At 42.1% G+C, this 23,043-nt stretch overlaps 1 protein-coding gene across 1 annotated transcript in view; it reads left to right on the forward strand.

The window, feature by feature from the left end:
- The window catches only part of tecta (tectorin alpha), a 67,776-nt gene extending 47,140 nt beyond the window's left edge, over positions 1 to 20,636 (forward strand). Inside the window, exons 17-33 of the mRNA XM_071202559.1 lie at positions 149 to 759; positions 975 to 1,545; positions 2,219 to 2,847; positions 7,251 to 7,511; positions 8,646 to 9,036; positions 9,506 to 9,705; positions 10,418 to 10,798; positions 10,996 to 11,291; positions 12,110 to 12,390; positions 13,453 to 13,563; positions 14,474 to 14,676; positions 15,364 to 15,527; positions 15,977 to 16,225; positions 16,793 to 16,955; positions 17,045 to 17,129; positions 17,955 to 18,074; positions 19,161 to 20,636. Coding sequence (XP_071058660.1) covers positions 149 to 759; positions 975 to 1,545; positions 2,219 to 2,847; positions 7,251 to 7,511; positions 8,646 to 9,036; positions 9,506 to 9,705; positions 10,418 to 10,798; positions 10,996 to 11,291; positions 12,110 to 12,390; positions 13,453 to 13,563; positions 14,474 to 14,676; positions 15,364 to 15,527; positions 15,977 to 16,225; positions 16,793 to 16,955; positions 17,045 to 17,129; positions 17,955 to 18,074; positions 19,161 to 19,240 — 4,796 coding nt within the window. The 3' untranslated portion in view covers positions 19,241 to 20,636. The remainder of the gene's footprint in view (positions 1 to 148; positions 760 to 974; positions 1,546 to 2,218; positions 2,848 to 7,250; positions 7,512 to 8,645; positions 9,037 to 9,505; positions 9,706 to 10,417; positions 10,799 to 10,995; positions 11,292 to 12,109; positions 12,391 to 13,452; positions 13,564 to 14,473; positions 14,677 to 15,363; positions 15,528 to 15,976; positions 16,226 to 16,792; positions 16,956 to 17,044; positions 17,130 to 17,954; positions 18,075 to 19,160) is intronic.
- The last annotated feature ends 2,407 nt before the right edge of the window (positions 20,637 to 23,043 follow it).

A 23,043-nucleotide genomic window follows, 5' to 3' on the forward strand; every position in this document is an offset into this window, starting at 1 on the left:
TTATGAATGTCCGGAGTCATAGCACGCATGTCCTTATTGAGCTGCACATTTTGATGTTTGAACTGCGCTTCGAGGATAGAATAGTTCCTGCAGATTTGTGATCTTTGTGTCATCTAACTTGATTTATTTTTCTCTCTCTGGGTCTTAGCTTTGACTTGTCGAGAAAACAGCAACTACCAAGTGTGCACAAGTGCCTGCCCGGCCTCCTGCTCGGACCTCACCTCCCCCCTGCATTGTGTCCACCCTTGCACCGAGGGCTGCCAGTGTGACACAGGCCACATTCTCAGCGGGAGTCGTTGTGTACAGCTCGAAGACTGTGGCTGTGAGCATAACGGCCTCTATTACCCCCTCAATAACACTTTCTGGGTAGGTGCCAGCGGGGAGGAAGGTGAATGTACCCTTCGTTGCACCTGCAGGCCAAATGGGGAAGTTTCCTGCTTCAACTCGTCCTGCAAGGAGGGTGAGGTGTGTGTGGCCGAGGTGGGCTTGCTGGGTTGTTACCCGCGGAGGGAGGGAGTGTGCTCAATCACCCAGAACTCAGTGACCACCTCCTTTGATGGCACCTTCCTGCTGTTCCCAGATGACAGCTCCTACTACCTGCTGAAGCTGTGCAGTCCGGTGCCAGCTAACGGCTCCATGGTGGAGGTGAAGATGGGCCGGCGGTTTGTGAACAAAGGCCCAACGTGGAAAAGACCTGTGGTAGTTACAGTGGCTAACCTGGAAGCTCAGATGGGAGGGTCCGATTTTGACATAGTAAAGGTAAGTATTTTATACACTGTGTGTTGGGGAAATCTAATATCTTCCTAGGCCCCTAATTTAGAGATCTTCAGAACTGGTTTGGCTTTGTCACCTTGTGGCGGCAGCAGCCGTTTTGTCAGTTCTCCGGCCGTTAACTTCAGATGTTTCCATCACACTGTGAATCAGCTGTTCCTTACCTATGCCAACAAATACATTATGACATTATTGTGTTGCAGGTGAATGGCGAACCAGTGACGCTCCCATATGTCCATCCGATGGAGACGATGATGATCTACAAAGCGCCGGGCAACGCCACAGTGGTGGAGTCCCGTGGTCTGCTTCGTGTCCAGTACAATCGCCAGGGATTCCTCAACATCTCCCTGTCCACCATCTTCTACAACGCCACATGTGGACTATGTGGCGTCTTCAACAGCAACACCACCGACGACCTCCGCCTTCCCAACGGACGCCTGGCGGACTCTACTGAGCAGTTCACGGAGGGATGGCGCTCCATTGCCGACGATCTCACGTGTAACGGCGACTGCGACGATCTTTATCGAATGTGCACGGACTTGCGTCTCTACCAGAATCCGTGGATGTGTGGCAACATCAACGACCCGGGGAATAGTTCATTTCTGGCGTGTCACGCAGTGGTGAACCCCTCGCCATTCTTCAGGAACTGCCTGTATAACATGTGTGTGAAGGAAGGGAACCGTTCAGTGCTGTGTTCGTCCCTGCAGGCGTACGCCAGCGCCTGTCAGGACGCTCAAGTAGGCCTCGCGTCCTGGAGGAGTGTCACCAACTGCCGTGAGTTCACTTATCTTTATATATTTGGATTATCATCAATCAGTCCGAAACGGAGATAAAAAAACATTAAAAGAATCCCTTTCATAATTTTTTGTCTAGACATAAAACTAGCAAGAAAGCCTTTCTTCAACAATATCTGTGCAGGTTTTATATTCATGAACAGATTAACAACTCAAATATACAAACATACAACATACGGACTTGGAATTGGGTTGTAGGCCCATCCTTCTTGGCTAGCTAGTTTGCTTTCAGCTTCTTGTTTCTGTAGTAGATCCACAAAAATACCAGTATTCAGTACCAGTACAGTACCAGTACTCCTTTGGAAGCCATAAAATATAAATGTCACCCCTTTAATTTTTTCTTTAAAGGTTTACTCCAATAGAATTTAAGATACGTATACTTTATTAATCCCAAATCAGGATTTTTTTTAAGCCATCACTAGCCAATAGAGAACTATGTTCCGGAAGTACACAAAGGACCACATGGATTTTAGCCTTTGCAGACCATTTACATCCACACAAACCTATATACCACACTACAGGAGAGGGAAAAACCCAGAGAGCATAACAGGTTACCTTTAAAAAAACTCTTCAAAGCCACCTTTTAATCGTACAATGATCTCTTAAAGAAGTGTTCTTGTAATATGGGTTTTTCCTTCTCTCTTGTGTTTCAGCTCTTCCCTGTCCACCGAACAGCCATTTTGACGAGTGCACCAGCGCCTGCCCTTTGACCTGTGACAACCTCGACGACCCCGAGGAGCCGTGCCCTCTGCCCTGTCAGGAGGGCTGTCAGTGTGAGGAAGGATTTGCTCTTCGAGACGGCCTTTGCGTGGCGCGCAGTGATTGCGGCTGCATGAGCCACGGCCGAACGCTCGCCACGAATCTGACCTTCTGGACGGACTGGGAATGTCAGGAACGCTGCTACTGCAATGGCTCCGACAACAGCGTTTACTGTCAGCTCGCTCCCTGCAACCCCGAGGAATACTGCCAGGAAGACGACGGCCTGTACTTCTGCTTTCCCCGCACCGAAGCCCTGTGCGTGGCGGCGGGTTACGGACACTTCCTGCCGTTTGGTAGCGTCCCGTTTGACCTGCAGAGCTCTTGTACTCTCAAGATGGCCACCACGGTGTGCGGGGGAGAAAACACGGGTCAGGAAACCATCGGTGGGGCTTTTCCTCAGTTCAAACTGGCAGCTCGTAACGAGGAAAGAGACACAGGCCAGGCAATCTGGGTGAGGGGCTTTGTACTGGAGGTCTACGAGTATGAGATTGAAGTGTCTCGGAGCTACAAAAACACTGTCACGGTGAGTAACTGTTGTGGAAAATGTATCATGATATGAATACTTATCTTAAAGCCATATTTCAAAACGTGCATGGCTAGTTTCCGATGGAGATAAGTGAGAGGACATTCTATTATTATTTTCCCAATTGGGTGAAACACTAATCTATTTGTCCTTGTGGCCAAATAGATTAGTGTTTTTCAGTCTGCGACATAATTTGGTCCAAAGATACTTTCCCTATTGACTTACATTGTGAAAGTATGAAAGACGATTACTGCCACATGTGAACAAATAAATGATTTTTTTTCTCAGAATTGAAAAAGCTTAAATTCTAACACATTTCAGAATCTCAAAATAATTTTTTTTTTTAAAACTGGAGGTCTACGAGAATAAGATTGAAGTGTCTCAAAGCTCACGGTGAGTTAATGAATATTTTGGTTACTGTATCATGATATAGGTATTTACGTTAAAGCCATTTTCAAACCTGGCCCCCTGAAGGTCATTGTGGTTTTATTTGAGGACATTTGAGGACATTTTATTTCTAATCAAGCCGATTGAATAACCGGGCAGAGGGTGAATTCCTCTTTGATTGGCTTAAGGTGGATCTAATTTCAATAGGCATCTTTTATCAGGCTGGATTTGGCTCAGAACCCCCGACCCTGAGCGACATTTGGACCGGGTTCACAAACCTCAAAGATCTGAGGAGGAATAGAAATGACACAATGCTCACACACATACACACACACACACTATTTTTTCATTCTCTCATAGAATTAGATTATATGAGAAACACTCTTTCAGTGAGTCTTAATCACATCCGTTCAACACCGGGATTTCCCCTCATACTTGTTGCTCAGATGTGCGAAACAGGCTTTCCGTAGGAGGGTGTGCTAATCCTCCAACAATAAGTCGTTTTATTGAATCTCTCTTGGCCCCGGTTTAACGTTGCAATATTGTGCAATAAACCTGCAATGTGCAATATAAACACTTTGCACAATTGTAGTGTGCAATAGAAACATACATTTTTATAAAGGTCTCAATACTTAAATATGTTATTTATGTCACTTGGTAGTTTTAAATTGCTGCTGCTCATCAGTAAGCCATGTGTACTTTTCTTTGGATTATTGCTTGCCTTTTTTTTACCTGCAATGCCACTATTACTGTGACACTATTTTATTTTTAGTTACTTGCACATCTCAAAACATTCTCTTGCACTATTTTATCAGTTCTATTTCTTCTGTGTCCTATATATATTCATGCTGCACTGTTGGAGGAGCCTGTGAATTAAGTGTTTCATTGACATATCTACACTTTAGCTTCTGTCCACATGACAATAAAGCCTTGAATCTTGAACTGTAAGTTTCCCCGCTGTGGGTCTAATGAAGCATTTCTGATTCTCCTCACTCAGGTGAATAATACGTAAAAACATACATTTTTATAAGGTCTCATTATTGTTATTTATGTCAGTTGTTTTAAATTGCTGCTGCTCACCATTAAGCCATGTTTTTTCACTAATGTGTACTTTTCTTTTGGATTATTGCTTGCTTTTTTTACCTGCAATGCCACTATTGCCGTGACACTGTAAGTTCCCCCGCTGTGGGACTCATAAAGGAATTCTGATTCTCCTTGTGGAGGAAATGCTTAAAGGGGACCTATCATGCAAAATACACCTTTATACGTCTTTTATACATGAATGTGTGTCCCCGGTGTTCCAGGGAACTCACCAAGTGTCAGAAAACACAACCCTCTCTATTTTCCTCCGTACCCAAATCTCTTAAAACGGGCTGCAACGGATTTGATACAGACTGATCCAGATTTGAACACTTCTATGACGTCACAGAAGTGGCGCTACGGCTATTGGGCCAACTCCACCTATCAGGAGGAGACAGCCACGGACATTGCTGTTCGAACGCGCTGGAGACGCTGTAGTACATATGCCAGGCCTGTAGGTGGTGCTGTTCTCACAGAATCAGCCCATCGTGCAAAGACTGTGTTAAATTGAACGAAATGAGGAATGGCTAAAATGCATGATCTGAAAAATAAAAAGTATAAATATGCCTTATATAGGTAAGGTCCTACACTATATTATTAAAATATAGTATGATAGGTCCACTTTAAGAGAAACTGATAAATGATTCATGGACAAAGTTTGTCTTTTTGTATATTTAATAAAGTAATAAAGAAAGTAAATATACAATTGAAAACGATCTGAAATGCAGGAACAGAGAAGCTTCATCCTCAGAGGATAAAGAAGTTCTGCTTACAGTCTCTCTATATATTCATTAAGGAAACAACTGGTCCTCCATCCCATCATTAAACCATAAAACCCCCCAGTCCTTAAAGCCCCTGTCAAACTGTTCCGAAATTGACACCCGATGGACACACGATAAAGGAAATGTTCAAATTCGGCTGTGATCGTAGCATCGGGCCGTTCGTGAGGGCATCTAAGCCATCGTATGACCGCCGGTGGAGTTTCCCAGGCTCCGGCAGCAACTTCGTGAGCGGCAACTTCGTAAAGCACTCGTGAGGGCATCTTGTCAAGTCGTGTCATCATCGTGTTATCATCGGTGCATTCGCCCTCACTCTGATCGGGGCGAATGCCCGATGGCACCGAGGATAACAAGATGCCCTCACGATGGCCTCACGAAGGGCAACATGGACACACGAATTCAACACGAAAATGAACCTTCGCAAGGTCCTTCGGCAATTTTTTGGCATGCCAAAGATTTTGCCATCGCTCACGAAGTTGCTGCCGGAGCCCGAGAAACTCCACCGGCGGTCATACGAAGGCTTAGATGCCTCACGAACGGCCCGATGTTGCTACGATCACAGCCGAATTTGAACATTTCCTTTATCGTGTGTGCATCGGGTTGTTTTATTGCACAACAAAATCATGTAAACATATTATGTAAATAACCCAATTTGTGTTCTGTGAAACTAAAAAGGATATAATATATTATATTGAAGGCGAGTTGACAGGAAGTTGTTGTTGCTATGGAAACAACAACATGGAAACAACAACATGGAAACACAAAACGTAATATTTTCTCCATATGAAGACGGAGAAAGTAAAGAACAAAGTCTGAAGATATCAGTGCAGTATCATAGTACTGTAACATAATTGTTTTTGGTACTTTCGTTGCAGTTGTATTTCTTAAATGTAATGTAACTGTTGCCTTCGTGTGTGGTTCGGGGCCATCTTCGTGCGAAATTCACAATTCCATATTCGTGTGTCCATCGGGTGTCAACTTCGGGACAGTGTGAGAGGGGCTTAACCATTTGCAAGACCACCTTTTATACTTTTCAAGATTCAAGGCTTTTATTGTCATGTGTACATAGCTACAGTGTAGACATGTCACAGGCTCCTCCAACAGTGCAACACAATAAAGCAGATAAAATAGTTAAGATAGACAAATAGAATATAAATAGTGCAAGGAGAGTCTATATACAAGTAGTCGGAATATGATATATTAGATAAATAATTTGCAAGTTGCAAACAGATGTTATGGATGTTCTTTCAAAAGTGCAGGTGTTTAACTTCCTTTACCTTCCTGAAATGTAACTCCTCAACATGTGCCTCTGTTAAACACATACCAGACAAGAAATACAATTTCACAGAGTAAAAGGCAATCAGAGTATAAGACTATATGTTTTAAATGATTATATATCATCTCTATCTGTTTTATTTGTTCTATGTCTAACATGTAGTTCTATTTCTTCTATGTCAGGGGTGTCAAACTCAAGGCCCGGGGGCTAAATCCGGCCCGCGACTTCATTTTATGTGGCCCCACAAGAGCTTGAAAAAAATATGATTTTATTATACGGTTACATGCTACTTTACAGAGGCACGTTGCCCATAAACTACATGTCCCACAATGCATCTCAAATTTGACTTTTTTTCTCAGAATTTGGCTTTTCTTTTTTCAAAATGTCACTTTCTTTAATTTTGACATTTTTTCCAGAATGTGGCTTTTCTTTTTAAATCATTTTGTGACATTCTCACTGAAGAGACTTGCAATTATTTGCCCTAGACTTCTGCTTTCAGACGTAGTTAATTATGAAGGTATTACCCTATCCGATAATAATCCAATGCAGAGCCAATAATGTAATATAATACATTATTTTATATATGTTAAATATTTATATATGTATTTTTATATAGTCTTAAAGTTACAACCGGCCCTTTGAGTGCAACCATAATGTGAATGTGGCCCGCAATGAAATTGAAACACCCCTGTTCTATGTCCTATATATATGTTGCACTGTTGGAGGAAATTGAAACACCCCTGTTCTATGTCCTATATATATGTTGCACTGTTGGAGGAGCCTGTGACTTCAGTTTCTCATTGTTGTTCATTGCGTAGCTAATGACAATAAAGCCTTGAATCTCGAACTGTAAGTAAGGAGTTCTGATTCTCCTCTCTCAGGTGAATAAGGAGCGTTTGTACCTGCCTCTGAAGCTCGGCCCGGGGAAGATCCACATCTTCTCGTGGGGCATGCAGCTCATTCTGGAGACAGATTTCGGCCTGAAGGTGGCGTTTGACTGGAACACGTTGCTGCTGCTGACGTTACCCCGCAACCTCTTCAACTCCTCCTGTGGCCTCTGCCAGGGAATGCCCTTATCCCCGCCCACCCTCACCACCACCGACTGGGGCATGGCGTGGGCCGAGAGAGACACCTTCTGCCAGGTGAGCAGGACCTGTCAACTCATACTTGTTATTTCTCGTCATTGTAAAAGTTATTAGGGCCTGAGAGTCGAAGGCGAAGACCTATTGTAATCCTTGGAATTCTTTTTATTATAATTTTTTTCTACCAAATGAATTGCCTTTTTGAGGGCCTTAGAATGCTTAAAAGACAGACATTTTTTTTTAACACTTGTCGGGTCAGGTGTAAATATATCTGTTCCAGTCCCGCCTCAAAACCCACCTCTTCAACTCTCTATCCATAAGCCCCGCCCCCTCTCAATCAACTTCCTCCCGACTGCTTTTCTGTTGTGCTTTGTTTCTTTTTGGCTTTGTTTTTGTTTTGTTTGTCTACCCTCCCTCCCAAATGTAAAGCGTCTTTGGGTTCAGAAAAGCGCTATAGAAAATTAATATATTATTATTATTATTATATTGGGGTTTCATAAGTGGCGCACATAAAATGGCTCTATAGCGCCCCCTAACAAGCAGCGTTGGGTTGTGCTTTCACCTACAAATCTGAAACTCGGTAGATATATGTAGCATGATGGCAAGCACAAATAAGTCAGCGCGAGGCATATCGTAAACCCAACAGGAAGTCTGCCATCATTTTTTGAATCTTCAACTTTTGCCCTTTTCAGTGTTCGCGCCAAAACCATTAACTCATACAGTTTTAATCCGATTGGCTCGTAGTTTAGTGAAACAAACCGTATCAATTAGTTTTTTCCGATATCGATATGTTCTTGCCGTAGAGTGGCGCTGAATAAACATCTCGCGCCAAGAAAACAATGATAGGAAAATAAGAGAAATTAAGACACAAGAAATAAACAGTCCAAAATATTTCTGAAATATAAATAAAATAGCATTAAAAGTAAAAGAAAAATACATATATACGTGGATGTGGAAAATACAACTTTCCAGTAACAAATATAATGCAGTGAATGAATCCATGAATCCAATATCACGGATGAAGATGACCTAATCTTTTATTTTCAAGAAGAATGTACGCTAGGTGGACAAGGAATGTTTTGAAGCTTCTTCTTGCCCCCGTTGTACATGACAGAGACTATTTGAGAATGTATTGTTGTCTGTTTTGTTTCTGATATGTTTAATGAATTGACTAACACAAACAATTAAAAAAAGGTGGGCTGCGGAGACTCGTGCCCTCGATGTGGCCTCGGAGAAACCAGCTCGCTGAACGACGCTCCTCTCATGGTGGCGGACGCAAACTTGGATGCTGAAAACGCGGCGAATGAAGTGGAAACTGGCATTCGTTTCCACATGGGAGACGGACTGTATGTGTACGTGGAGCCCGAGGCTGTGAGGTTATGCGGGCTGATTGTGGATCGAGGAGGTGTGTTTGCACGATGCCACAGCAAGGTGGCGCCGGCGTTCTTCTATCAGAGCTGCCTGCAGGACACCTGTCTGGACCAGGGCTCACAGGAGACGGTGTGCAACTGGCTCGGGATGTACGCCACCACGTGTCTGACACAAGGGGTTCCTGTGAGCGGCTGGAGGAGCGACACCCCTTGTGGTGAGTCTGGGAACTGCAGCTATGTCTCATCTTTGCAGTGTGCAAAAAAAATTATAATATTAAGCTTTATTTTTATATTTTTTTCTGAGAATATTTGTAACGATTTCTGTTTTCTTTCCCCTGAAAATCTGAATTCTGACAACAAATAATTCTAAAAGGTTTTTCTTCTCAATGTACTTTCTTTTGGAATATGTTTTAGTCTCCAAGAATTGTTTTCAGATTTTTTGGGGGAAATAAGAGTTCTGAAAGAGAAGTGTTTATCTGACTTCTCTAAGAACTCCCCAAAAAGTTCACCTTTGATAAGACGTTATGTAGTTGAGTGTGAGAAGAGTCCAGCATCTCTCACTCAACTCTTACACCGTTATGAGAGCTCCATCCATCGGGCGTTGAGACATTTGACTTATCGGACCACACTTATTGTATTCAGTGTAATCGATTGCTAACGTCGTTCCTCCCTGTGTGGTCCCAGTTCAGGGCTGTCCCCCGAACAGCCATTACTCCAGCTGTGTGTCGGTGTGCCCGCCGCAGTGCGCCCCCGCCCGCGGGCAGAGGGACTGCAGTCATGAGTGTGTGGAGGGATGTCAGTGCGACCCGGGATACGTTCTAAACGGAAAGAGCTGCATCCTGCCGCAGAACTGTGGCTGCTACACTGATGGCAAGTACTATGAGGTCAGTCTCACATCCAGCACCACATGGAAGAAACTCAGTGACACAACTGGCTTTTTAGTGCTAATCACCAAATCAGACTGGTGTTACAACGTTGCAATCAAATTATCTTACTTAACTGGGAGATCAAGTTTAAACTGAACCCTCTATTAGTGCCATTTACTAGAGGTGAAGTTTTATTTATTTTCTATCTATGAATAACATTGTATTTAGCATAAAGTAACATTTACAATCATTTCAGGTTACGTTTCAGTCCGACTGACAAATTTAAGTCAAACTTTTACAGCCAATTTTGCTCAGTTTTGGTCTCCACCCTCCCCCATACTGACTTTTAGCTGCAAAGATGCAGAGTTAACTCAAAACAATGTCAACGGAAAACAGTTTTCAATAATTTCAGGTTATGTTTCTATCCGGCTGACACATTTAAGAACACTTTAACCTAAAATGTATTCTTGGAAGTTAGGGATTTTTATGTTTTGTATAAAGTTTTCATGACTCAAAACGGTTTTGAATCCGTTTTTAAATACACCAGGAATACCAGGAAAGTACAGGAATAGTGTGGATGACCCATTTTCTAACTATGAAGAAAAATGACTATACCCTTAGTTAACTTTTACACTCATTTTAGCTCTGTTTTGGTCACAGAATATATCTCGGAGACAAAACAGACTTAATGTTACATCTCGGGTTTAACAGAAATCTTTCTTTATTTCAGCCCAAACAGCTGTTTTGGAACACTGACTGTACCAAACGCTGCCAGTGCATCGGACGAAACCTGATCCAGTGCGACCCGCGGCGTTGTAAAGCTGAAGAAGAGTGTGCGCTACGTTACGGGGTTCGTGGATGTTTCGCTCGACGTTCCCAACACTGCGTTGCCTCGGGCGGGGGGGTTTTCAGGACCTTCGACGGTGCTTCGCTCCGCCTCCCGGCCTCCTGCTCCTTCGTCCTTTCCACAAACTGTCACAAGCTGCCCGACCTCTCCTTCCAACTCATCGCCAACTTTGATAAGTGGAGCACGCCCAACCTCACCACCATCTCCCACGTCTACCTCTACCTCAACGAGGAGAATATCCTCATCTCTGGGAGCACGGTCAAGGTGAGAGGGGATCGAGTACATATTAGTCTCGAGTTTTTCACCCATGTAACACCAATATTACCCCCTATTACACCGTAACTACACTGCTATTACACCCTTTTTACACATGGACACGGCCTGCCAAATAAATGTAACCCAGGATACAGACAAAATGTAAGGGTAAAATATTTCTAACAAATGTTGCTGTTTCTCCGCAGGTGAACGGTACCCCAATTTCAGTCCCGTTTCTCACCGGGCTGATGACGCGTCTGTCCACGTCCGAAGGTTTCCTCGTCATCGACACGCCACAGGACATCCAGATCCGATACAACCGCTTCAACACGCTGAGCATCACGATGGGCCAGCGGCTGCAGAACAAGGTGTGCGGGCTCTGTGGAAACTTCAACGGAGACCCCGGTGACGACTACATCACGTCCAGGGGGAAACCGGCCGTCAGCGCGCTGGAGCTCGCCCAGAGCTGGAAGACCAACGGTATGCAGAACAGGTGGGTGAGGCTCTCAGGAAATACTGGGAAATACTGTCCTAGGAATGAGAGCAAACAGGGAAGAAACCCTTGCAATGAGTCGCTTGTGGTGATTATATATTATTGGGATAATCGAGAATATATCAATGTAAGAAAAGATAAACTAGTTTTAATGCCGGAGCAGCAAAAAAAAAACACAGGATAGGACAGGTAAGAGACACATGATAATGAGAATACATATAAGAGTAAGAATGTAAGCCCTAGTATATTATATAAACCAAAAAACATATCCAGAAAAAGAGCTATGAAAAACCTGTCCAGCATCTATCATGGTAGAGAAGTAAAATATTAAAATAAATATATAAAATTAGAGCCCCTTTTTTAATGTAGGAATTATCTTTTCCGACAAAGAAAAAAACCTACAATACTCAATGTTGACATTTTTTAAAAGAAAAAGAAAATACAGTATACATACTGTATACAAAACATATTACGGGGGACATAATGGGCTTTTGTTATTTTACTTAAAAAGGATGTACATTTAGGAAGTGGATGTATACACGTATTTGTTAAACATAAGATGATTCAGTATGTTTAAGTGCCAATAAAAGAGTTTAGAGCGAGAAGGAATCAGAAAACCCTTTTTGTTTACTATTGACCCCTTTTAAAAATGGTTATAGGTTATAGATTTGTCTTTTGATAAACTGTTATTATTGTTGTTTCTGGTATTGCTCATCTCATTGGCAGGCTACATTTCATGTTTCTGTTTTTGAACCAGTGGTAGTACGAACCGAAGCTGATTTAGAAACATTTAAACCATAACGTTGATGTTTCTCCTCCTCCTGCAGTTGTGATGAGACCCAGTTCGTGGCTCTGGCTCAGTCCTGCGACAACACGGCGGTTCTGGCTCTGCAGAGCGAGGACGCCTGCCAGAAGCTGACCCAGCCGAAGGGATTCTTCCAGCCGTGCCACGGGCTTCTGGACCCGAGACCCTTCTACCAGTCCTGCTACCTGGACGGCTGCTACAACCACCAGAAGGCCCAGGTGTGCGGCTCGCTGGCTGCCTACGCTGAGGCCTGCCGCTCCATGGGGACCCTCACCACCAAGTGGATCACCCAGGAGAACTGCTGTAAGGGCACCAGCCTCCTGGAGCACGCGCACACACACACACACACACACACACACACACACACACACACACACACACACACACACACACACACACACACACACACACACACACACACACACACACACACACACACACACACACACACACACACACACACACACACACACACACACACACACACACACACACACACATGACACACATACATGTTTTCAGGATATATCAGGACTTGTAAAAAGGTGTGACGAATGGGGACACCTTTTTCCCAACGTCCTAGAGACTTGGGAATCAAAGTAAATAATGTCCATGACTCTAGGAAGACTTACATCTGTGGAGATGTTCTCTAAGGCTGTAGACTTTTCTTAAATGCTACTTGTGAGGACACACACACATACACGTTTACATGATATATCAGGACTAGCAAAAACAAAGTGACGAACGGGGACTTATCTTTCCCAAAGTCCTACAGACCTGGGAATCAAAGTGATACATTTCCATGCTTCTAGGAAGACTTACATATCTGGGGGGGTTCTCTAAGGCTGTAGACCTGCTTTAAATGCAACTTGTGAGGACACACACACAAATACAACGACACACACAACTATGTCTATCTTGGACCTTAAGAGGACACTGACTTCCATAATAATGGTGGGTAGTATTGTGTTCGTCTCTTTGAGTCCCCTTAGTGAATGCAAGCTAATTGGAACTATCAGTATGTGTGTGACAGCTAACATTGTGTGTGACAGCTAACAGTGTGTGTGACAGCTAACATTGTGTGTGACAGCTAACAGTGTGTGTGACAGCTAACAGTGTGTGTGACAGCTAACAGTGTGTGTGACAGCTAACAGTGTGTGTGACAGCCAACAGTGTGTGTGACAGCTAACAGTGTGTGTGACAGCTAACATTGTGTGTGACAGCTAACAGTGTGTGTGACAGCTAACAGTGTGTGTGACAGCCAACAGTGTGTGTGACAGCTAACAGTGTGTGTGACAGCTAACAGTGTGTGTGACAGCTAACATTGTGTGTGACAGCTAACATTGTGTGTGGACCTGTCTTTAGCAGAATGGATCTACGACCCCTGTGCAGGAGAGATCTGCACAAACTTCACCTGCGAGCTGGAGAACGGAGGAGACCTGTGCGGCTGTCCGGAGTTACCCACAAGCACCGGCGGTGAGCAACGAAACCAGCAAATCATCCATCGCTTGCTCTAACCGTGTCCTGTTAGCCACACGTAATGGGTTAATGTGCAGCGAGCCCGTCATTACAGAAACAATTAAATCTCTACTGGGATCATCTTTGCATTTTATCCCGATATTTTACGTGTTTTACTTTAATTTTAAAGGTCACATATTATGCAAAATGCCCTTTCTGATGTCTTTTATACTTAAATATGTGTCCCCGGTGTGTCAGGAGACTCACAAAGTGTCAGAAAATACAACCCTCTCTCTTGTCCTCCGTACCCACATCTCTAAAAACGATTTGCTGCGTCATGACGACATTACCAATATGTGGGCGGGCTTTACACCCACGGGCCTATCAGAAACGTTGCTATCAGAAACAATGCGCAACGTGTTTTGGAAGTAATATGGTCTTTGTTTACATTAGCATTGCTAACACTCAGTGCTAACCTGGACTGGAGAGAGTAGCCTATCTGTAAAGAAGCAGGATAAAAAAAGGAACTCACCTTGTGGTAAACCAGCGAGAGAAAGCCTTTGAGCTCCATACTGTTTAAGAAATAATGCTTGATGTGGTTTGGAACATAATATGGCGTTCAATCACTCTTCTCTTCACAGAGCTCACTGCTTGCATGCGGACGCTCCAAAGGGGCGTGGCCAGCAGCAGACCTATAATATATAGGCCTACAAATAGTATAATAGTAGAACTTTAAATATCCTGTATTACACGGCTTAGTTGAATACTCGATTCTGATTGATTACCTTGAACCGTCTAGATGTTTGTTAACTTTCGGCAGAAGTGGGACGGACTACTTTCTCTTAGCGGAAGCAATGCCATTAATTTTAAATCAACTAAATTGTGTGTGTGTGTGTGTGTGTGTGTGTGTGTGTGTGTGTCTCTGCAGGTGATGATGACATCATTCAGGCGGAGGTGACCTGTAAACACGCTAAGATGGAGGTCTCCATCTCAAAGTGTAAGCTCTTCCAGCTGGGCTTCGAGCGGGAAGACGTCCGGATCAACGACGAGCACTGCGGAAGCATCGAGGGCGAAGACTTCATCTCCTTCCACATCAACAACACCAAGGGCCACTGCGGATCCATCGTACAGGTGATGATATATTCATCTGTTTATTAATAATGTAATCAGACAATTAATCAAACATGAATTGGTAACAATTTTGATAAAAAACGTACTGCTTTTTTCTTGCACTATTCAATTACTTTATTTCTTTTTTGTCTTATGTGTATTGTATGTTTCACTATTAGATGACTTAACATTTTGATTTCCAACAACCTTTATGCAAATGTGAATAAAGCCTTTAAAACTTGGATGTAACATCATTTTCTGTAATGTTATATTATATTAAAATATATCATTAAACATGGACATTGCAGGACGAAGTATCCTGCAGGGTTTGCCAAGTTGTTTTTTTCAACGCAAAAATATGATACAATACAAATACCTAGACTTCAGATGAAACAGACAAACTAAAATAGAACCAAACCAAACATGCAATAAATTAAAAAATAAATAAAGTGAAGTTCGAACACCAAATTAAATATAGGATAGGATAATAATAATTTGTGTGTTTATTGATTTTATTTATGAAATGCATACATTTTAGAGGTGTATGCTAGGCCATGCTAAGCTAAGCTAACAGCTCTGTATTCAACACACAGACATGAGATTAATAATAACCTCTAATTTCACTCTGAAGCAATGTTTCCCAAAATGTAAGATGTTCTCCAGTGAAATATATACTTATAATTTGAGTTTAAATGTGTTTTTCGACAGTCTAACGGGACCCACATCATGTATAAGAACACGGTGTGGATTGAGAGCGTGAACAACACGGGGAACGTGATCACGAGAGACCGAACCATCAACGTTGAGTTCTCCTGCGCCTACGAGCTGGACCTGAAGATCTCCCTGGAGACCGTCCTCAAGCCCATGCTCAGGTCCGACACTTTATTAATGTTTAATATCGTTTTTCAGCATTTTGAATTCATTTCAAAATCTTAATTTTTCTATAGAAATTTGAGGGTTTTTTCTCAGACTTTTTTCAGAATTTGAAATATTTTCTAAATCTCAACTTCTTTTTATAGAATGTGTTTTTTTCACAATTCTGACTTTTTTTCAGAATTTGGCTTTTTCAGAATTTTTAAATATTTGCTAAATTACGACTTTTTTCAAAACTTTGACTTATTTTCAGAATTTTGACTTTTAAAACAATATTTTGGATCTATATTTATTTAAATGTATACTAATTTAAATGTTATCGTCATAATTGTTTTCATTCTTAAATGTAGCATCTGTTTTTTTAACAGATTTGAATCCGTTTAATTTAAACAAAACAAAATATTATTTGTGATTTCAAACCCCGGCTTCATTCCCCCCCCCCCTGCAGTGTGATAAACCTGACGTTACCGACTCAGGAGGGGAACTTTGTCACGAAGATGGCTCTGTATAAGAACTCTTCGTACAGAAACCCCTACAGAGAGGGTGAAGTGGTGCTCAGCACGCGGGACGTCCTCTTCGTCGGAGTCTTCGTCGAGGGAGCCGACGAGAACCAGCTTATCCTCATCGTCAACATGTGCTGGGCGACGCCCTCACGATACAGCAGCGACCGCCTGCGCTACATCATCATCGAGAGAGGGTACACGCACGCACGCACGCACGCACGCACGCACGCACGCACGCACGCACGCACACACACACACACACACACACACACACACACACACACACACACACACACACACACACACAATGTAGAGCTTAGCATCACAAACATTGATTCATCTTGTGGTGTGATGATAAATAGCTATAAATAATTGTATTCTATAAAGTTAAATGCAATCATTTAGTGGAAATTTTACTTGAATGAATATCATAATTTATTATTATTTAAAAACCTTAAATTATTCTTCCTTACCAATTCTTACTTGAACTTCTTATGTCCATACACATATTTGTTGCACTTGTATTACATATTTTACTTCTTATGCTTTTAAAAATATCTTTTATTTTAGGTTTTCATTCCACAATCCGTCTTTAGGTTTATTTAAAATATCTTTTGTATTTAATCTTTTTTTGAAAATAAATCTATTCATATATTTTTATTATTTAAAAAAAGGTTCAATATGATTTTAACAATCGTTTTTTTTACATGATATTTTTTGAAAAACACAATAGTAAAGTAAATCTTCTTCACTCTCTCCAGGTGTCCGAACATCAAGGACAACACCATCGGGATGGCAGAAAACGGCGTGTCGTTGACTTGCCGTTTCCACGTCACCGTCTTCAAATTCATCGGAGATTACGACGAGGTTCATCTCCACTGCGACGTCACGCTGTGCGACTCGGAATCTAGCGCCTGCAAAGTGGTGCGGACTTGTTCAAATGTTGTTGTGTTTTAATAAAGGCTATGAAACTTTGTCTGCTGCATTGATGTGATATTATGTTGTGTACACAGAACTGTCCTCACAAAAGAAGGATGTACTCAGAGGAAGGTAACCATCAAGAGCACATTCTGAGTGTGGGGCCCATCAGAAGGAGAGGTGAGTCAAATCAGTTCAGGTTTTGAAAGTGTGTTTACTATTCTTCTGCAGGGGACTCAAAGCAAATTATAAAAATTAAATTATAATTATAATGTATTATTTTCCACAACAATCATTTTATGTATGTTTTGGACGTTTGGTTCTTGGGAGAGCATTAGGGCAACTTTGGAACCTTTTATATACATTTTTTGTGACCATTTTTCAGAACTTTGATTTTTTTCCCTCAGATTTTTGACTTATTTTCTGAATGTTAACTTTTTTTCAGAATTTTAACTTTTTTTCAGAATTTTTCACTTTTTCAGAATTTTTACTAATTTAATTTTTTTTTAAACTTTTACACAGAATGTTGATTTTTTGACTATTTCTAGAATTTTGACTATTTTGTCAGAATTTTGACTTTTTCAATAGTTAAATTTTTTTTCAGAATGTTCACTTTTTTTCTAAATGTTGACTTTTTTACAGAATTTAAACTTTTTTTACAGAATTTAATTTTTTTTACAGAATTTTAACTTTTTTTCAGTAGTTTTTAGATTTTTTTGCGTTTTTCAGAACTTTGACTTTAACAGAATCCAGATTTTGTTCCTGTATTTTAAAGATTCACATGTGTCATCCCCTCAGAGTTGGACTGGTGTGAGAATGCGAATGGAATAATTTGTTAGGACTTTTATTGAGACTTTTGACTTTATTTGATGAATTTTTAGAATCTTTATATTTTTCAGTTTTTTGTAATTTGTTTCAAATTTGTACAATTTCAGTATTCTGACTTTTTTTTGGGAGAATTCTGACTTTCCCTGTATTCTAAAGTCTCAAATGTATCGCCCTCAGAGTCAGATTGGTGTGCGTTTGGAAACGGCGGCTGTGAGCAGATCTGCAGCAGCAAGTCGAGCGGACCGGTCTGCAGCTGCGTGACCGGCATGCTGCAGAGAGACGGGAAGAGCTGCCGGAGTGAGAACACACACACACACACACACACACACACACACACACACACACACACACACACACACACACACACACACACACACACACACACACACACACACACACACACACACACACACACACACACACACACACACACACACACACAGACGCACATACAGACGTTATCTTAGTTTACTTTCTGCACTTGAATGTAAGATGACGTAAGATGACGTGGTTGAAAAGCAGATATCTGAGTCAGGACGTCTTCCTTATTGTTTTTAAGGGAAGATATTTGTATTTATTTACTTAATTATTATTTTATTATTATTACTGTTATATGATCATTTCTTGGGGATTATATTTATAAATTAAATATTTAAAAAAATATTAGTATTGTTATCATCCCTGATTTTCTTCCCTAAATTTGACATATCTGACATGCTGACTTTCATTAGACTTTATGCATTAAATGAATGTGCACAATGTATACAAGCTTTTGAATGGTGCTACTTCTCCAGTTGGTCTACCTGCTCTTCACGTAGCTCTGCATGTCGTCGTTTAGGTGCTTTTTTTTCTGGAGATAGGCACTCCTCAATCCACTCCTCCATTGTAAGGCCACCCGGAGGTCGAAGTCAATCTTAAATGTTTCCATCTTAAGCTTTGTTAGTTAGACGTAATGTAACAGTTGTAACGGTTGTAGCTTTTCTCAGACGAGTAGGGATACATGACTTGTGAAAAGTAACTACAATTCTACCCATGGTATACGCTGATTATATCACGGCGAAGAACCAATCAGATTGCTTGATTTGACTTATCCGTTTTATAACTTGTTTTTTATTACTGCCCATATTTTATTCCAATTCTATTTCTACGATTTCAACCATATTCAACGTCAATTAAATGTTTTTTATGTTTTTATATTTGTCTTCAAATATTTGTGTGTGTTTTTAATTTTTATTTAATTTTGAATGCGTCACAACACCAAGTCAAATTGCTTGTATGTGTTAACCTAACTGGTAATAAACCTGATTCTGACGAATACAGTACATCTGCCCTGTTTCTCCACTATAACAACAATAATAAGTGTTTTTCTTTCTGTTTTCCCAGCGGTGAGCTCCAGCTGTCACCTCACACCTGTGTTTCCACTGCTGAGCGTCAGCGCTGTGATTCTCTCTCTGCTCTCATAACACCTGCCAGCAAAGGAAAAGAAGCAAAACACAGAAAAAGACTTGAAGATGCACAAAGTTTATCAGCGAGGATTAATGTTGGATTGCGTTACAGTCAGAAAAATAGACTGAAATGCACATTTCTATGAGGAAAAGTGAGTTTCCCCTTATTTTACTTGGCATAATTGTATAATATTCCCCACATATATCAGGACATCCCACTCTGTTACCCTCGATGTAAAGCCACTGGTCATTATTAATGTGATCATCTTTCAAATTACTTGAAAAATGAATGCATTCAAGTCTGTTTCTTCCTTACACCGCCACAAGATGGAGCCAACGTTTGACTGTTAGAGGTATATTTAATGTCTATATGAAAAAATATGGGCCAATATCCAATTTCCAGGGCTCCACAGCCACTGCTATGAACACACCCTGATTTACATTAGATCTTAATATTGATTACTACGAGTTATAGGTGTTGTTGTAATAGCTGATATATTGATATTTGGTATCTACACCTTTCTCGCCAATTTCTGTCTCTGTCTTAACACTCAATAATTAATTAAGTCCACATCAAACCTCGGTATAGTGTAATACTATATCTTGAAACTTACCGTTTATCAATTAGCTGTTTAATTTATTCACAGAATATTCATTTTTGGACATCAATCAATACTTTTGTTTAATTTTACTCGCCGTACAAAAGAAGAAATATGAACATTTAGCATGATACGCCCACGATTTGTTGGCATCCAGTTAGCATAACATTAGCTATGTTGCTTCTGTCTGTTCGGTGTCCTGTATCCCCATTTGTTAACTTGACATTGGCCTCCAAATATTTAATATGTTAACGTTCCCGTCACGTATAGGAACCCAGAATGCATTGTGGTTAACATTCCCTGCAGGCAAACAGGAATCGAGCGAGTAAACAAAACTTTTCCCAAACTTTATCCGAGTTTCAGATTTTAAAAATCGAATAAAAAAGGCTGAAGATACTGTAATACTTTTATCTGGGAAGTCAATGAATGAAATATTTATGTGTGAGGAGAAATAAATACTCTAAATAAGTTTTTAACTCTTTATTTGTTCTCGTAGTGCCCAGGCTGTAAGATATGCAATCAGTTGTATTTTAATCGATATAATAGCTATACTGTCAATAGCGTGATGTTCTCCTGGTTCATGTTGTCTATTTGGCATCTTATGCGTTTTAAATGTGGATAAATGTAATGAAATGTTGGGTTAGTTACACAGTCAGTAAGTTTTGTTATAGGTAGGCCTGTTTTATTACCTTCTATGTACAAATGTACAGTCTGTCAGTGTGGTGGTTTATGTCATGACTTTTATTTTTTATTTCAGAGTCTTTTTGGGTTTTAAAACGTGACCGAAAGCCTTTTTTTCCCTTTGAGAGCAGCACCACCCGACTTTTAATAAATGAAGAAGTTCTCAAAGTCAGTGTGAGTCCAGTTTATTTAACGCACCACATTCAGAAGATCCTTGACTTTACTAAACGGATAAAAATACATCGGAGAAAACACTTAAAAACTGCATCAAAATATAATTTGTCACATCCTCGACACAACCTGGAGAACCCAAATGCACAACCCAGAGACACAGTATTGAATGTAACGATCTTTAATATCGATGAACAAAAATCCCTCTTAACCGAGTAGGTAACTGGTTTAACAAAAAACGCTCAAAAGGAGGAAAAACAAAACGAGAACTTAAAGGTCCCGTGTCATGGCCATTTCTACTGATCATAGTTCCATTTACTTTGTTCAATTTTCCAACCTCACATTGGTTTCTCACAGCATCTCTGTATAGTCTGTGTATTCACTCTCTGTCCTACACGGCTTGTTGGAGCTCCTGCCCCCCTCCCTGTGAGCCCACTGTGCTCTGATTGGTCAGCTCGCCCACTCTGCTCTGATGAGTCCACCTACAGCGGAACATCAGTGTCTGACTGCGGGACGTTGCACGGCTCGCTGCTGTGAGGAGCGGACAGTGTGAGCTGGGATCATTTCCTGGTTGCTGCGTGGGGTCAGCGAGACAGCGAGACGTCACGAATGGTAGCGGGAAGGGGGGGGGGTGCTGAGGGGGCTGCAGCACCCCCATCTGAGAGGTTCCACTAGCACCCCCCCCCCAGCGCGTCACAGTTTCCAGTTTCGGACACATTTTGGACTAATGGGTCCATTTGGGTATGGTCACGTCACCATACCCAGGAAGAATAAAATGGGGAAATAAAAATCTGTGTCTTTTCTTTCCACAAACCCACATTCCCACATAATGTTAACCGTACAGATTCCCCACTTGCTGCCCTGGTTGTAACTCCAGTAAAGGAGGCAGCTAGTGCGCATGCGCGGGTGGGAGTGATAAACCGCGCTATGCGGGTACAGGGACATTATGGCCGGCATAGCAGGGTTAGGAGACACATAACGGCGAGTGTAAAAACTCCGCTTGATGCATTTCACAGTTTGGGTGAATGTATCATGGCGGAGCGCGCGTTCAAGGACCTCAGTAGAGAGTCGGCCCTTTCTGTGTCGACCACCGGCAGAGCTTCCCTTCGCGGGGAGTTTTGCGGCAGGACGGGTCACCAGAGAGGACCTCAGCTTCATCGCTGGGGCCCCACAGCTGATTGCACCCCTAACGCAGTGTTATGGGGAATGGAAGTGCAGCTGTGTGTTAACGGAGTGGATGGACAGGACGCCATTCACAGGCATAAGAGAGGCAAAGCTATCAAAGAGATAGGTTTCCTCTCGGCAGAGGTTCAGGCCCTGGTGCAAAAACAGGCGGTGTCTGTTGTGCACCCTCAGCACAGAGAGGAGGGGCACTATTCCCTGTACTTCCTGGTTCCCAAGAAGACAGGCGAATTCTGGATCTTCGCAGCCTGAATCTCCACATTGCACGCAGAAAGTTCCAGATGTTAACTATAAAACAGTTACTGGGACTGGTGCAGCCAGGCGATTGGTTCACAACCATCGACCTGAAGGACGCTTACTTTCATGTCGAGATTGATCAGAAACACAGAAGGTATTTGCGTTTTGCCTTCCAGGGGGGAGCCTACGAGTACAACAGACTACCGTTCGGCTACTCCCTGTCCCCACGCACGTTCAGCAAATGTGTGGCCACTGTGCTCCAGCCGCTGCGCGCCCGTGGCATGAGAGTTTTCTTTTATCCGGACGACCTCATAGTCATGGCCGGGTCCAGGGAACGGGCAATGTGGTGGGCTTTGCGATCAATTGGAAGAAGAGCACCCCCATACCTCACCAACAGGCGCTGTATTTGGGAGTGGTGCTCGATGCAGGCAGGCTACGCGCCACCCTGTCAGAGAGCAGACAGGCATCCTTGCTTCGGGCAGTTTGCAGACTGCGACAGGGGGCAACAATGACAGCTTTGACTATCATGCAAACTCTGGGTCTCATGGAGGCGGCTCACATTGTGGTCCCTTCTAATTGTGTATTCTTTTCTAAACCACACACTGTTATTTACTCAACAATAACACATCATTATCCTTGTGTTTATTTATTTGTTTGATAAATAAACACAAGTTGGAGTCCGTCAGGACCGAGGGTCGGAGCAGCTAATTTGCTTTAGAGAATCTTACACCCAGAAGTAAGTATTCTCTCCTCTTCGCTTGACAAACCCCGTGATAGTCCTCAAGCTCTGTGATTGGATGTTTGAGTGTGCGCCGAGGGTTACGCCGAGCGTCGAACAGCACTTGAAATGGGATGGAACCACGGCAGACTGTCCAAAACTGGATTTGAACGGGTCCACCGCGTCCCCCCTCCCCCACCCCGTCCCCAGAACTACACATGCTGGCTATTCTG

Source organism: Pseudochaenichthys georgianus, unplaced genomic scaffold (genome assembly GCF_902827115.2).
Source record: "Pseudochaenichthys georgianus unplaced genomic scaffold, fPseGeo1.2 scaffold_565_arrow_ctg1, whole genome shotgun sequence".
Lineage (NCBI taxonomy): Eukaryota > Metazoa > Chordata > Actinopteri > Perciformes > Channichthyidae > Pseudochaenichthys > Pseudochaenichthys georgianus.